The sequence below is a fragment of the Leptosomus discolor genome, chromosome 2, assembly GCF_034619465.1.
Source record: "Leptosomus discolor isolate bLepDis1 chromosome 2, bLepDis1.hap2, whole genome shotgun sequence".
In the NCBI taxonomy this organism is placed as follows: domain Eukaryota; kingdom Metazoa; phylum Chordata; class Aves; order Leptosomiformes; family Leptosomidae; genus Leptosomus; species Leptosomus discolor.
Genome location: NC_141392.1, coordinates 29,305,279 through 29,320,309, shown reverse-complemented (window position 1 = coordinate 29,320,309; position 15,031 = coordinate 29,305,279). Strand labels below are relative to the sequence as shown.

General features: G+C 38.7%; 1 protein-coding gene across 5 annotated transcripts in view; it reads right to left on the bottom strand.

Annotated features, from left to right (window-relative positions):
• Nucleotides 1–15,031, bottom strand: part of PLCB4 (phospholipase C beta 4) — a 92,615-nt gene that overhangs the window by 55,872 nt on the left and 21,712 nt on the right. For all 5 annotated transcript variants that reach the window (XM_086460816.1, XM_009946915.2, XM_009946916.2 and 2 more), the window contains exons 8-15: nucleotides 14,039–14,139; nucleotides 13,369–13,426; nucleotides 8,488–8,596; nucleotides 4,672–4,882; nucleotides 3,948–4,041; nucleotides 3,243–3,322; nucleotides 2,684–2,768; nucleotides 16–106 (exon numbers count right to left, since the gene is read on the bottom strand). In XM_086460816.1, the coding sequence (XP_086316942.1) occupies nucleotides 16–106; nucleotides 2,684–2,768; nucleotides 3,243–3,322; nucleotides 3,948–4,041; nucleotides 4,672–4,882; nucleotides 8,488–8,596; nucleotides 13,369–13,426; nucleotides 14,039–14,139 (829 nt within the window). The remainder of the gene's footprint in view (nucleotides 1–15; nucleotides 107–2,683; nucleotides 2,769–3,242; nucleotides 3,323–3,947; nucleotides 4,042–4,671; nucleotides 4,883–8,487; nucleotides 8,597–13,368; nucleotides 13,427–14,038; nucleotides 14,140–15,031) is intronic.

The following is a 15,031-nucleotide window of genomic DNA, read 5'->3' as shown; positions in this document are numbered from 1 at the left end:
ACCAGCTCTACTTACTTTTTTCTACTTCAGGTTTCAGCCTTTTATTCTTTATGAGAATCTTTCTTTTGAGGTCATTAGGAGAAGGTAAGGCTTTACCTGGATCAAGCTGTAAAATAATTTAAAGAAAAGGCTTAGTAACAGCTATGTGGCCTCTTTGTATCCCTATTTGGGATTTTGACTTTAGGACAGCAACGGTAAGGGGCAGTGAACAAGCAGTGCCACCTCAGGCACAACTCTGGGAGGTAGTGTGACTGCAGTTATATTGTCTTCTCTCCTTCCTCCCTACCCCATGGGAAAGCTGTGCTCAAGTAAATGTTGCTGGCTGAAGCCAGCACATTGGTCTCCAGCCTATGCCATCCTCAGTGCACTGGTCAAAACGTCTTCCCCTCTCTCCTGCCTAGCAGTGGGCACAGATGTGACCTGCAACTCTTCATCAGGACTTCCTACTTTCCCTCTCTCCCTGTGGTTCACACACAGTGTGAAGTCACAGTTTAGCCCATTATCATCTGATCTCTAGATAAGTCACCTTTTATAGTCCCTTCAAGGTGTAATAACACAAGCGAGGCAGCTCACATATACTTACAGAGTAGAAGTGGGCTGACACTGGTGAATGGAAAACTACCCAGTCCTTAGCTAGGTAATAAGGACTATTTTTGCTATAGTATTTTTTATTAATATATTTATGAATAATTGAATATAATATGAATATATTTATTCACAAATCTTCAGTATTTGTGAAAAGCAAATGGCAAGCTTCACGTACCCAAGAAAGTACTACTAAAAGTTTAGGGAAGGAGAAAAAAAAAATACTACTGAGAAAACAGAAAAAGTACAAAATCCTCTGATTTAAGTCCCAACACAACATTGAGGCTAAGAAACAGAGATTTGGGTACAGCAACTAGCACCCTCTCCACCTCAAGCTTGCTAAGAATATTATGCAGGAGTTGCTGGTATAATGGACTGGGGTTTCCAGTGAACCGTAAGAGATACAGGAGTAGAAGACATTTCCAGAACTAGTAAAAATTCTTAGAAAAAATATTCAGATATTCTTATCCTTAAATCCAACTCTGAGCTACACAGAAGTAGCATTCTAGATGAAGAAACAAAAGAACAAAGCACCACAACTTGAAACCAAATAAAAGCAGCAGAGATGACAAAAAACAAGCCAGTAAAAAAACCCAAATCAACCCAACCCCAGAAGAATGGATGCAAACCTCCTTGCAGGAGGGTAATGATTATCCACAACCACCAGGCTAGGTCAGTCATGGGAGTTTCAGCATGTTGGATGAACAGAAAACAAACTTGTTCCTCAGAGCGCTTGGGTTGTAATTCCACTAGATGTCAGTGCCGCAGAGCTCATTTATGCCCAGGCTTAAATGCCAGTCTGCATCCCCAACCAAGGGCATAGTTGGATGCCCATTTGGACAAGTATTTGCTTTTACTTAAAACCACATCTACTTCAGCCAGTGCCATGTCTCTCAAGTTCTGCCCTCCTCAGTCGACTAGTTCAGGTACCAGAAATCAAGCACTCGTAACACACACGTTTCAAGCTGCTCCTGCCATCTCTGCAACATTTGCTTTGTGAGCAGTTGAGGACTGAATTCATCCTTGAGAAGAATGGACACAAGGCTCAGTAGTACTACAGACCACAGGCAGGTGAGGCTAAATACTGGGCCCTGAGGTAGCAGCATGGCAGCCTTTTGGCCAGCTCTATTTTAGGTTTCCCTGAAAGCTGCTAGAAGCTGTCATTTGTGAGGAATGTGGCAAGGTGCAACATACATTACAGGGCAACACTACAGTTTTAGTTCTGTGGTGTGCACTTTTGAGGGCAACAGCCTGATATTCACCAAGCCTCGTGTGTTGCTGTCCCTGCAATATGCAAGGAAAGCCAAGAAAAGCACAGCTCTAGAGATGATAATGCCAGAAGTCCCCTTTGCTGGGGTCACATGGACAGGAGCTGAAAGGTAAGGCAGAGTCCTCTTTGCCATGGTCCCCCACAGCACTAAAGAGCATCTGCAGGTTTTGGGGGGCTGCTGGTAGACCGTGAGCACATTGCTCAGGACAGTGAGGAAGGCCTGGAGGAGTAGCTGCAAGCACTAGGTAATAAGCTATTAAAGTCTTAAATATTGTGTTTGTCTATCATTATCTCCTGCCATGCAGGAGAGTGAAGTACATGCAGACTACAGTGCACTTGATAGTCCCTAAGACTGCAGGGAACTCTTCATGCTTAATTTAATTCTTAATGCAGTAGTCGAGGCCACCTAGACTGCAGGACCTGATCTGGAGCATGAGGCATGCAAAGTGCAGCTAAAAAATGTTTCCTCAGCTGAGACCATGCAAATTATTATTAATTGGTTTTCAATGGTGACTGGCAATTTCAGAGCTAGGTATGACCTGCAAATACAATGTATGTGGTGTATTTTATGTAGGTGCTGATATTACGTCACACATCAAGGGGATGGATTTCCCCAGGCTGCTCGCCAGAGCCCTGTACAGAAGAGATTAAACAAACCAGGTAAGGACAAGTTTGTACCAAAAAGCATAAACACTCAAAATCACTAGTCAATTTTGAAAGCACAGGACCGGCAGTGAACAGCTCTATAGGTGATATGAACCTAGTTCATCATCTTTCCTAAATACAGCTAATGTAAAAAAAATAAAAGACTGGCAGACTTTAACATACCGGATGTGTTTCTAGAGGCTGCTTCAACAGGAGATCTCCAAAAAGATCTTCACAGTATTTTGACATCTTGTACTGCTGGTATTTGCTGGAAAAGATGATGGTGGTTAATTTTTAAATATTAAAAAAAAAAAAAAATCGCTATTACTCAGCAAAACAGAATAATACTAAGTAACGTAGACATCCCAAATGATATACTACCCACTTTCTCTCAACTGAGAAGTTATTACTTTACTGTAATTATACTGTCAATAAAAGTCTATTATTTGACACAGATGAATTTAATAAGACCAAAAAAGTAGATTAACTGAATCCCACACAGCTAATGGAACATTCAAATATATTTCACTGCTTTACCACAGATAAAAATACTGCCATTATTAAGCTAGTTAAAAGATTCACTACTATATCAAAGTACAGTCTCTTCCAAGTGACATTCAGTATACCTATACATCCATGCACAGTTTTCAAGTACACTCAAAATTATAGTATTTTTGAGCTGTATCATCTTTCTCATACATTGCACTATAAAAAAAAAAAACCAAAAATGGGCACTATATACCTGCAGTGATTTTCAAATGAAAGAATGACAGGATACTCTGATGTAACAAATGCTGTTTCCTTAATGGCTTGAATTACATCCTATAAAATGCAATAATAGGATTCAAATTACAATCATAATGAAAGAGATTTTTTTGGGTCTCTAGTCCATGCTGAGAAACACAGAGCTGAGCCCAAATGTGCCAAGCGAAACCAGAACTAAAACAAACTGTATGCTCCTTCTTCTCTGTTCCCTCACAACAACCTGGACTCAGCGCCCAACAGGTGCCTCTCTGCACCTGTAGCAGCAATGGCAGCTTCCCCCAGAACCCATCAATGCTAACCCTGGATCTGCTGCAGGGAGAATTTCTACTCCCAAAATAACGCCTGCATCTTTAGGCTTTTTCCACAGCTAAGGAACTTATCAGCCAATGGAGAAGATACTTATTCTGTGCTGCAAAGAACCACAGGACGTGAAAATATGGGGCAAAAGCAGCAAGCCTGCTTGCTGCAGTTTCTGTGGAAAGACAGATGTAACACAGGGGTGTATGATAAGAGTCAGAAATGAGCCTTAAGGTCTGGGGACTAGAAACTGTGCCGAAGCAATCTGTCAAGCTGTCTCGAGGGAGCAGCATCTGGGTGCTGAGGAGGAGAGGGTACCCTGTGTGGATTCTTGTCCAGGGGTTCTAATGGGGCTTACTGCCAGGTGTAGCAGTCATGCATTTACCTTGAAAAGAATATCTGTACACATCGCTTTTCCATGCGTAATTATTGGTTCTTGGTCTTCACCTTTGCCATCCCAACAGTCCAGCTCAACGCACCTGAAGACCCAAGAAAAATGTCATCAGCTTCCTTACTGTTTCAGTACAGGTGAGCTACCCAGGACACACTCTGAGCAGTGATGTGTTCAGAGCAGTAAGTTACAAAGCAGTTTTGGACATTACACAATTCCTTTTAAGCTGCACTTGTGTAATTCCAAACTGTTTTTATAACTTCGGGTATACTACCTTAACTATGTGTGGGTCAACATATTTACACCTGAATAATAATGCTTTTAGCACTGTAACACTCTCTAATTTATTCTCTTCTCAGTTAACTGTGACACATTCCAGTATGTCAAGAAATTAACCAGAAAACCATAAACTGATTCTCACTTACATATAAACTTCTTAATTACAAAGCAGAAAGCCCTCTGAAATTCTTCAGCTGTCATTTTGAGATGAAACTTCTGTTATCTTTCTCACAAACACACCCTGACATCAACTTCTACATTCCGCCAACTTTCAATTTTTTTTTGTGAGAAAAATAGTGTCTTAAATATGTACATTTTCATTTATCACAGTAATATATTTATACATTCAATTATGCAATATATCTCCAGCAAGGTATATTACGTAGGTTTAAAATACTAGATTCACAAATATTAAAGGCTGTTATCTCCCACTTCCAACCTGCATCCAGCCAAAAGCACTTGTCTGTACATCTCCACCGAAGATTTGCCACCAAACTGCCTGCCCGTTAAATATGTATTGTGTGAGGAACTGATGAAATAATGAGCCAAAGGATGGTCCATTTCTTGATATAATTCTAAACGGTCTAGGAAAACTGGGGCATTTTCGTCTGACATCAAGTATCTGCAAAACCCATCACTTGATATGACACCTAAAAGGAAGAAGAAAGCATGGTCAATTACAAATAGAAATTTATTGTGGGCAGGAATCAAACTGTCTCATAGAGCAGGAACCCTAGCACAAAAGCTATGTTTACACAGGCTTCTGCAAGCAAAGAGAAGCTCTCCCCTTCCAGTGCTCCAAGCTGACCAGCAACCCTGTCCCCAGTGCAAAATCTGCCACTGTGTTCCCAGATGACAAAAGAAAAAAGTCAGGTGCCCACCTAGCTCAATATCCTACATCCAGCACTCACCATTAGTAGACCTAAGGCATCGAGAGGATGTGAAGAAGGCAAATAAGTAGTAACATCTTCTCAGAATACTCCCAACAAGTTTGGGATCTGGGACTTTGTGAGCTGAAAATTGTGAGCTTGCATGTACCAGTTTTCTACAGTACTTTTCTTCCCTCTTTCATATTTAGTCCTGCCCTGGCTGCACTATTCATTGCTGTTAACCAGCTTGCAGGGTGTGCAGACTGTTCTCTGCTGACAAAAACAAGTAGAGGTGTACCTGAAAACATTTGTATGTGTTCATTTGCAAAGCATTAAGAAAATCTAAGATCCCTTCAAGTTTACTCTTTGAAATATAGGTTTATTCCTTTATAAGGAAATGGAACTCATTTTCTACAATGGACATGGGACATACATTAATTGAGAAGACAGAATTTGTAGCAGCTTTCTCTTATTTCTCTGCTGTTATATGCTTCATAAAGTATAAAAAACATCAAAGGATAAATGTTAATGAAAATAAAGTTAAGAATAATCGGTACTGCAATATCACTTTTAAAGTGGCCAAGAGACTGAAAAATGATCTGGGGTAGGGAAGAAGGGACTACTCACACAGACACTGCTGAGAAAGGTGATCTGGCACTAATTCGGAGATTGCTTTCTCTACAGTCATGTATGAATACTCAGCTGTTGTTGAGGCACAGGCTGCAGCAATCCTATTTTTATGACAACTTTTCTCTTATAGAGAGAAGTCTGGTAATCCTGCTGTTTCATTCTGCTCCTAGCTTTCTGAAAAAAATCCTCTACTGGAGTTCACATTTTCTGTGCTTGGTGTCAGCCAGAGGTGAACTGTTCTGGAACACCTTATTCAAACCCTCTCAGCTGACTGTGAGTTTAGGAAAAAGAGGAAAAAAAGGGGGCAAAATGAAATTTTCAACTTTAAGAATGTTTTTATTTTGTTGACCTCTGAGAACTTAAAAGCAGCAGCACAAATATCTCAGATGATATGCACTTCTAGTGCATCACCTAGTGGGAAAAGTCACAGCTGGACAGGTGTTGTAGACAAACAATGGCCGAGAGCTCTAAGTGCTCAACAGACTAGCCCCTTTGTATTTTTGACATTCACTGACCAGGTGGAAGAATTTGCTTTTGTAGTGTTCCTGAGCAGACTCCGGCTACTAAACTGCACAGCATTAACTAGTTCAGCTTTACATACTCCTTTTGTTACTGAAATGTAAGTGAGGAAGAGTCAGTTGCTTATTACTACTGCCTTGTGCGCATCAGCCTTATTTCTTAAACTACATGACTTAGCAAAAAAAGGCATTGAGCTTTATTATTTCGCTCAATAGCAAAGTTACATCTAAGTAGAAGCAGAAAGAGACTACAGAGAACAGCCACTGCTGAGAAATTCTTGACTTCTTTTGTGCTAAGGTTCAACATGTTATTCTATGAAATCATCTCTCTATCCTACTGATTGCAGTGGGATAAAACAATATGATCAATGGAGGAAGACTGTAAGAGGACACTACTGTTGTTCTTTTGTAACCCTATCCCTGCAAGAGGTTTACCACGTTTATTTAAAACCTGTTAGAAATATAAATTAAAGAAGGAAGCTAAATAATTAGATTCAAGACTCAATTATTGGCTAAAAGAATATGCCAATATCATTCCCTTGCTACAGCTTGGTGCTTGCAAAATCCTCTTCTTTGTGCATTACTGAACACTTTTTTTCCAGTTCTAGACTAATCTCCATTTTCATAAAACATGTTTTTACGTCTTCCACCCTAAATAGGTGGCAGCTACATTGGTATACCTTCCTCATTTTGGAAAATACGTAAAATACACTGGCATAAAGAGGTATCAGAGATGAATGTCTTTTAAAAAAATAGAAAAGGACAGAGTTGACTAAAATAAAGTAATTACTACTTGGAGAATTCTACTTTATGTAGAGAGGAAGAGAAACAAGCTACACTGCTTGTGAGTGGAAAATCGTCATAAAATTTATAAATGACTCCTAGAGAAAAGAAATTTCTCCTTCTCTCCCAGCTGATTCCTGCAAAGTCCATGTTTTCACAGAACTAAAAGAGCAACCTATTAACCCAGCATACAATGCAGTGTCTGGAGTAGCATATACAGCACAAGCTCTTCCTCTAATGGTTTGGTCAAAAGGACTGAAGTACCGTAAGGACTGGTGAAAGCTACACATCCAGCTACAGAAGGACTCCTTAAGTTTACAGGCTGAGGAAGACAACCGTAAACTCTTCCCAGCCACTGGCCCAGAGAAAGGGAAAGGGGCAGGTGTTGTGGACAGCATCGCTGGTGTCAACACCTGTGATCATAAAGCAACATAAAAGCACCCAGGGAACACAACAAAGCTGCAGCACTGAGTGAGAGTTGCCTTGGACTTTACTGAAGCAGTGTAAGATGCTCCTTCTGTTGTCTACTTTCCACGCTCTTCATCATCAGAGGCAGGACTAGGGGATGTGTAAAAGCTACTTGGCTTCTCCAGCGCCAGCTTGACACGTTAGCCTAAATGTCTCATGAAACTGGATTCCTCCCAGGATGCCTGAAGGTCTAGTGGTTTTGCAAAGCTGCAACCTCTTCCTCTGCATGCTACAATGACAGCAACTTCCAGCAAAAGGGCAAGGAGGACAGACAGGGATAGCAATATTTTTAATTTCTGCGTTTGATCCCAACACAGCTATTTCAGCAAAATGGCTAAGAACCGGGAGCTAAGTTCAACCACTGACACCTCCAACACCCGTCGCAGCTCAGGACACAAGCAGTCCAAGAATAGCTTGGAGGCACTTCCATCAATCTTGCTCAGAGAGAATGCTTTTCAATGCATCCACAGAAAATACCCTGTTCTAAGCTAGGCTGCAGCTTTCAAACACTATACAGATTATATTATAAGGTGGATGCATACCCAATGGTACACATGGCAATTTTTTTAATTTTTTTTTTTTTTTTTTTTTTTTTTTTTTACATCCTTACATTGTATCTGTACAGAGCTTTGCAGTCTCTCCAAGACCTTGGCCATAGCCACATGTGTGGTGCCTTGTTGCTAGGAGTCTCCATGCTGTTCCCTATTTACTCAATCCTAGCCTCTCCCATTTTGTATCAGGATGGCTGTCTTTGTAGCCACACTGTAACCTGGCTCAGGGAAATAATCTTTTTTAAAAAAAACACTGATTTTGAGGGCAAGATATTTTTCAGCAGATCAGTTTCCTGATCTAGTTCACTGGCTGGCCACACAAGTACTTGCCCCCTGACCACAAGGATTGTAAGGTCCTTTTTAAGAGTTTTGATGCTTTGGAACAAATTCCCCAAATACCTAAACCAGTGAAAACTGAATTCCCTCCCACATTTACCTTTACTCTTCAAGTCTTCATCTGGCTCATATGTCTCAATTATCTGCATTGCTCTTTTTGTGTCATAAAAGGGAAATAAAATTTCATTGAGCCGAGGATCTCGTTGATGCTAAGGTTAGAAAACAATGTAATTCAGCAAAACAATATAGTGCATAGCTATCATCCAAGAGCATTTCAGTACTGCAGATGAGAAAGAAAGAAGTGGACATTTAAAAAAAAAAAAAAAAAAAAGAGCCCTAAAACTTACAGACTATTCAACAGCAACTTTAGCTTTAGACAGAAAACGAACCTTAGCTTTCAATAAGAAACCTAGGCAGTTTGATTCTAAAAATATTTGAAAAAACCAATCCAGTGCAATTGTATAACTGGTCTTGCTTGTTCATGAAAATAATGACTGCACGTGGTATACGTGCAAATGAAATGTTGAAAATAGTTAAATCTCTCTTCTTTGTAAATTCTCTCTCTTCCTAATCTTTTTTGTAGGCCATGTGAACTGACAGACTTGACTGATGGCACTGTAACCACCTCTGCAAAAATGCATGTCTTCAGCAATATTTACGGCTAAAGTAAAAATTGAAAGTAAAGTAAATCCATACTACAAATGCAGAATTTGAAACCTGAATTTAGAAATATGCAACTACTGATGGTTATTCGTGAATTGTGAAAACAGTGTTATTAATTATTGAAAAACCAGCATAGGTTCTTAGAAGAAATATTTACAACTTAAAAGAGCTTCACAGTATCATCTCTTCATTTCACAGTAATTTACGATATTAGGATTTATTAATATATGCAATATTTAGATACAATTTAGCAGTTATTTCTAATACACTACTAAAACTCAAGAGTTTTTAAGTTTTCACTTAATAGTGTGCTACATAACTTTTGTTTTTCTCCATGCTGGATTAGAGCTGCACACTGTGTGCCTGATTCTCCACTAAAAGAAAATTAAAAACCAGAATTGAACAGAGTAGTGGCATGTAAGCAGATGCAATAAAACATAAAGAAATAAATGTGACTGTGAAAACACTCTTTTACCCCAGTAGGTGCACAGTTTTCAAGCTTTAGTTTAAGCAGAATTCCGAAATTCTGGTAACAGGCCACCCTCATATTGGTGATCAATAATTTGGAGCAGACTGGACGGTGTTGATACGGCTTGGCACAGCACTATCAGCATTTGCTGTAATTCCTTATGTGTGAACTTTTTGACATTTTTTCAGTAAAAAAAGCAATATCCAATCAAAAGTAAGCACTTGATCTCTTTTCTTACAATCAATACATTGGTGTATGTGCTTCATTAATTCAAAGAAATTACAACCAATGCGAATTTAATCATGCAATTAAGGAGGGAACTTTCAAGTAATGCCACTGTCAGTCTGCAGCATCTAAAATCTAGCAGTTTCATCCACTACAGATCAGCTGTCTGGATATCTAAGTAAACTCAGATGAAATATGATATGAGAGCATATGGATGCAGGACATAACTTGCTAAGCAGCACACAACAGCAACACAACACTGGCATGCAACAGTACAGTTTACTGTGACAAATGACAAGCTTTATATCATTAGTGACAATACAACACTTCAAAAAATTGTAAGAAATAGTAGGGAAGGTTCTTAACTCAAGGAAAGTGCTATTGCCCACTCTCTTTCTTCTACAGTTAAGTTATAAGCAAACAGAAGAAAATAAATGGGATAAAGCAAAAAGTCTCCTCTTGAGAGAGTCCCAGATTTATCAGAAGAAGCTAAGACCAAATCTTGTAGCAATGATCATCACTCATTATCAATTTTCCATTTGAATAAAAGCATTTCTTTATGTTTACTTACTTCAAAAAAAATAAACCAAAACTGACAACTGATTAACTTTTACTTAAAAAAAAGAAGAACATTTACAAGTGTCTCTTGCGGAAACATTCTGCTCTGCTGAGCTTGTTGGCACAGGAAAGTCATTAACACAAAAGCTGACCAAAACTAAAAGCATGAAGTTTCATCTAGAAAGACAACGTGCCCCAGGACTAATTATGTTTGCCCAACAAGGTTGCATTTGATTATTCTAGTTACCATATTAGACAGGACATTCGTATACTAGACATTCTTAACCATATGAGGGTGAACCATCTAAAAGCATGGGGAGAAAGAATGCCTGTATGGTTCTGCAAAGAGAGAAAGATCATTTAGCCTCCCCAACCTGCCCTCCAGTCTCCTCTTCAAGTGGATAAAAATGGAGATGTCTAGCAGTTAACAATGTGCCAGAACAAATTTTGCCTCTTGAATTTGTCCTGTGCAGTGGTAAGAAAGGTGTTCTTTTGTGGAGATGAAAAACAGAGGCAGATACAAAAAGCAAGTGAGCAAGTGGGAAGGAGGGAAGAAGGAAGAGCAAGAAAGTGGGAAGGAAGGGGATAGAGAAGGATCTCCTCACACCTCTTTCCCAGGAGAAAGGATGAGTCCTACTCAGACTACCGAATTTCCATTTTGACAGTTACTTGGCTTATTAATTTACTGATGTAAATGAATGGCAGGAGCAAATCTCAATAGTAGTGATCTCAGTTCTTTCCCTACAACATTTTCTTTTTTCAAAATTTCACTTTAAAAAGAGACCTAGACAAAATACTCAGTGCCTGACAACAATTAAGTTTCTAAAAACTTCCCAGAAGCTTTAATACTGATGCACAATTAAATCAGCTGTCAGCCAGCAGCATTAAGTGAAATACAGACAGCAGTTTGGAAAAACTCCAGGAAAGCAGCTCACTCTCCACTCATACCCAGTAACGTATCCTCATGCTCCCTTAAAAACCCGTAACACTTAAAGCTTCTGAAGCATGCCTTGGATATTACTGAATTCAAAATAATTTAGGTTACAGACTCTCATGAAGAACTGCTCTGCCAAGTAACTCCCCTCTCCTATGTAATGATAACAATCTTTTTACATTTTCCAGCATTAAAACACCACTGCTAATTGCAGTTTTGGCCAGCTGTCACGGGGACAGAAACGATCACTTCAGGAGGGAGATTCTGGGTCATTTAGTGCCTTTCAAATCATGACCAAAACTTTAAACTCTATTTGGAGACCGAAAGACTTCCAACTCAGACCCAAAGGCACTAGTTTCAATCATCAGAATGAATGTTCTACTCTATAAGACCACCTGACTAATGTTTCTCAGCTCTGGTCACCAACTAAAGGGCCAACTACAAGATTTCCAATTGCAAAACATGTGTCGTTAAGAATGTAACCAACAAGATCAAACTTTCTCCAGTACTGCTCATAAAATAAGGCTTCTAATTCTGTAAAAAGAACTGCTAAAACAGTACAAAACTGAAAACACAATAATTCAACTGATTAATCTTTTAATCAGTTACTGGAGACAGCCAGGAAGTTCTTACAATTGCTGGCAGCTCTTCTTCAGAAGTTGGGATTCAAGGAAGCACGCTTTAAACTAATACAATTACAGAGATAAATTTTAAAATAATGTTAAAATAGTAATTTACTGAAAAGTGAGGGTTAACACTAAAAGAAAGTCAGAAGCTAATATGCTTCAAGGTAGGGACAGAGCTGTGTGCTTCAAGCAGTGAAGGGTATCTATCACTACAAGTGAATTGGAGGGCTGAGGTACTTTAAGGGGACAATATATAATTTAAATCACAACGTTATCCTTTCTCTCTTCAATGCAGAAGCAAAAATGACAGGCCTTAGCTATGACTCCAGTCCCGCAAACGTTTAGACACTGAATTTCATAAATAGCTGTGACAAAAGAACATCTCACGGTAGAAAGATTAAGCATTCGCTCAATAGAGAGAATTACGTGGATACAAACTAAGGCCCCAAGTATGTAACCATTAGTCTTGACGCTGTTAATCTTCTCACTATGTTTTCTTTTAAAATACTCTTTCTACATGTAATTCAGGTTTGGTGAAGAGTAAGGCGTGCATTCCCTACTGCAAAAGAAAATTATATTCTAAATTTGATACATGGGGCACTTACTGCTTGAACTCTCGTATAGCAGTATCAGATATATAAATATGTAAAATGGATTTATAGCAAGTAAAATTATTTTAGATTGAGAGATTTCTGGTAATGTACCCAGTCCCTAGAAGATCATGCAGAAAGGTAAAGCAGCTATCCACGTTGCAGATGACTAGAATCTACTGGTACAAACCCAAGTAGAATGTGCCTATTTTCCATGTATGTTCTTGTCAAATCTACACAGTGCATTTATTGTTGCAACTCAATGAGTCAGTCTCCTATAACTTACTGTGCTTTAGGAATAGAAAAAAGCCCAGTCCCACACTGTTTATTGAACTACTTTGTACAGTAACGATGTTTTTAAGAAATACTAAATACTCTTGCCAACAACTGTATTCTGGAAATACAGCAATAAAAATATTTCTTCTTATTCTGCACACATAGTATTTTACAAATCATATACAAACTCTTAAAATATCCTCTTAGCTTTTAGATTTGTATAAGATTGAAATAATACTGTTGAGAAGAATCAAACCACTTCATTTTTTCTATTATTCAGAAGGATTAGCAGATATATTTATCTGTAGCCTAGAGGTAAATTAATTGCTTATAATAAAATATGGGATGTATTTTAGTTGAAACTGCATTGAATGTAACAGTATAAAAATGTATAAAACATGTAACACACAACATAGCACAACAGCAAGTAATCAACAGATGCAATCTGCAAAGCCAACATGTAGAAAGCACAACAACATATAAGGTTGGAGCTGATTTTTGCACCTGGGTGTTACCATAATGGAAAGATCAGCGGATTAAAAGCAAGCAAATAATGGTACAATTCATGCAATGGAAAGATTGGAAGAAGCAAGCCACTGCAGACAGACTTGTATGGTAGTTAATGTATGAAAAAGCTTACTTCATTTAGAAAGCTCACTAATTGGTCTACCGTTAAATAATCAGTTTTGTCTCCATTGCTGAAAAGAAATTTATTAGAGAATGTAAGTTTTCATATACAATGCTACAGTAGGTATGATTTACATGTTGACATTGTTGATACTTTTAAAACCACCTACTTTTCTACCCAAAGTAGCTCTATAATCTCAAAATGAACAGTCATGGAAAACATACTGTCTATGCTTGGCCCAGCATATCTCCCATACTTCCTATAACTTAACCAACATTACTTCATGAAACAACATGTAAGTCCTCCAGCTGAGAATAAATGAAGAAACTTTTTAAACTACAAATTTCTTATTTAATTAAATTAGTTCACATACTGTGTTAATCACCTAAAGGAGCAAGTTAAAATTATAGTAGTTAGTAAAGCAAATGCAAAAAAAAAGTTCCAGGTGCTTCCTCTAACTTATGTAAAAGTTACTCTAAAATACACAGCGAACTTTTACATTAACAATCTGAGAGGGAAGGAACGAGGAAAAACAACATAGACTTGAGTTTGTCTTAAGATACTGCTGATGCTACTAGGATTCAAGGTTAGGTAATCTTTACAGTGTTCTGTCACTATTAGATATGGACTAAAAATCCAGCAAAATGAGTTTAAAGCAAGATTATATTAAATTTGAACTTACATCTTCTTAAAGAGGTCCTCTATGTCAGTTCGGGGACAAATCTTTTGGGTGAGTTCATAAAATTTCTCATAAGTAAATGCTGCAGGCTCAATTTCATCATTCTGCAACAAAATGCAAAGGCACATTTATCCAATAAAAGAGAGTTTATAGGCTCTTTTGCCAAGAGCATATCTTATATCAGAAAAAGCAACCAAGAACTGCTTTAGCTCTTTACCTAGTATGAGTTTACCTAGTTTATTTTGTATTTTCTATAAACAGCTCTTAATTCATCTTTATCATAGATCTGTTTGATGTGCTTATATTCTGACTTCACAGTAACACTAATTCTACATAAACACAGAACTGGAAAACAGTATTTTTCTTCTGAAGCTTAAAAAGCCCCAAAAGCAGTGAACAAACTTTTTAAGAAAGTCTCAGGTTTGGTGCAATGGTTTTAGAAAGCAAAGCAGCTCTCATACAGGGGCACATAAAACTTCCACAAGGGAGGGAACACATGGCTAACATATTCAGTATCATGTCCTCCTTGGACAGGATGAGAACTGCAGCGGTGAGGAAAAACATCGTGTCAGGCACCAGGCACTGGTGCGGCTGGGCATTCGTGTCTTTCTACACCCCCACTGAGCTTGTGGGGCTGCCTCTCACCCAGGCGCTTGCTGCGGGCAGGCCAAGAACCAAGGGTTGGCGCCTCCAGAATGAAAGAAGGGAGCCTGGGCCTGGAGCAAAGCTGAAATAAACCAGCTGCAACTGTAACCAGCCATCACCTCTCTGGGGCTGCTGGCAGGGGCTCCTGCTGCTAGTGAGACAGAGCTAGACAGCAATTCTTGAACAGAAAGGAGCAAAGAGCAGTAGTCGTCCAAGAAATGCAACCAAGAGAACAGCATGAAACAAAAAAAAAAAAGTATTATGTGTATATTCTGTGCTCATGTACTTTGTATGAATGAATAAAGGTAGTCTGTTGCAGAAAGGAAGGGAAGCCTCATCTAAGAGGTTTAA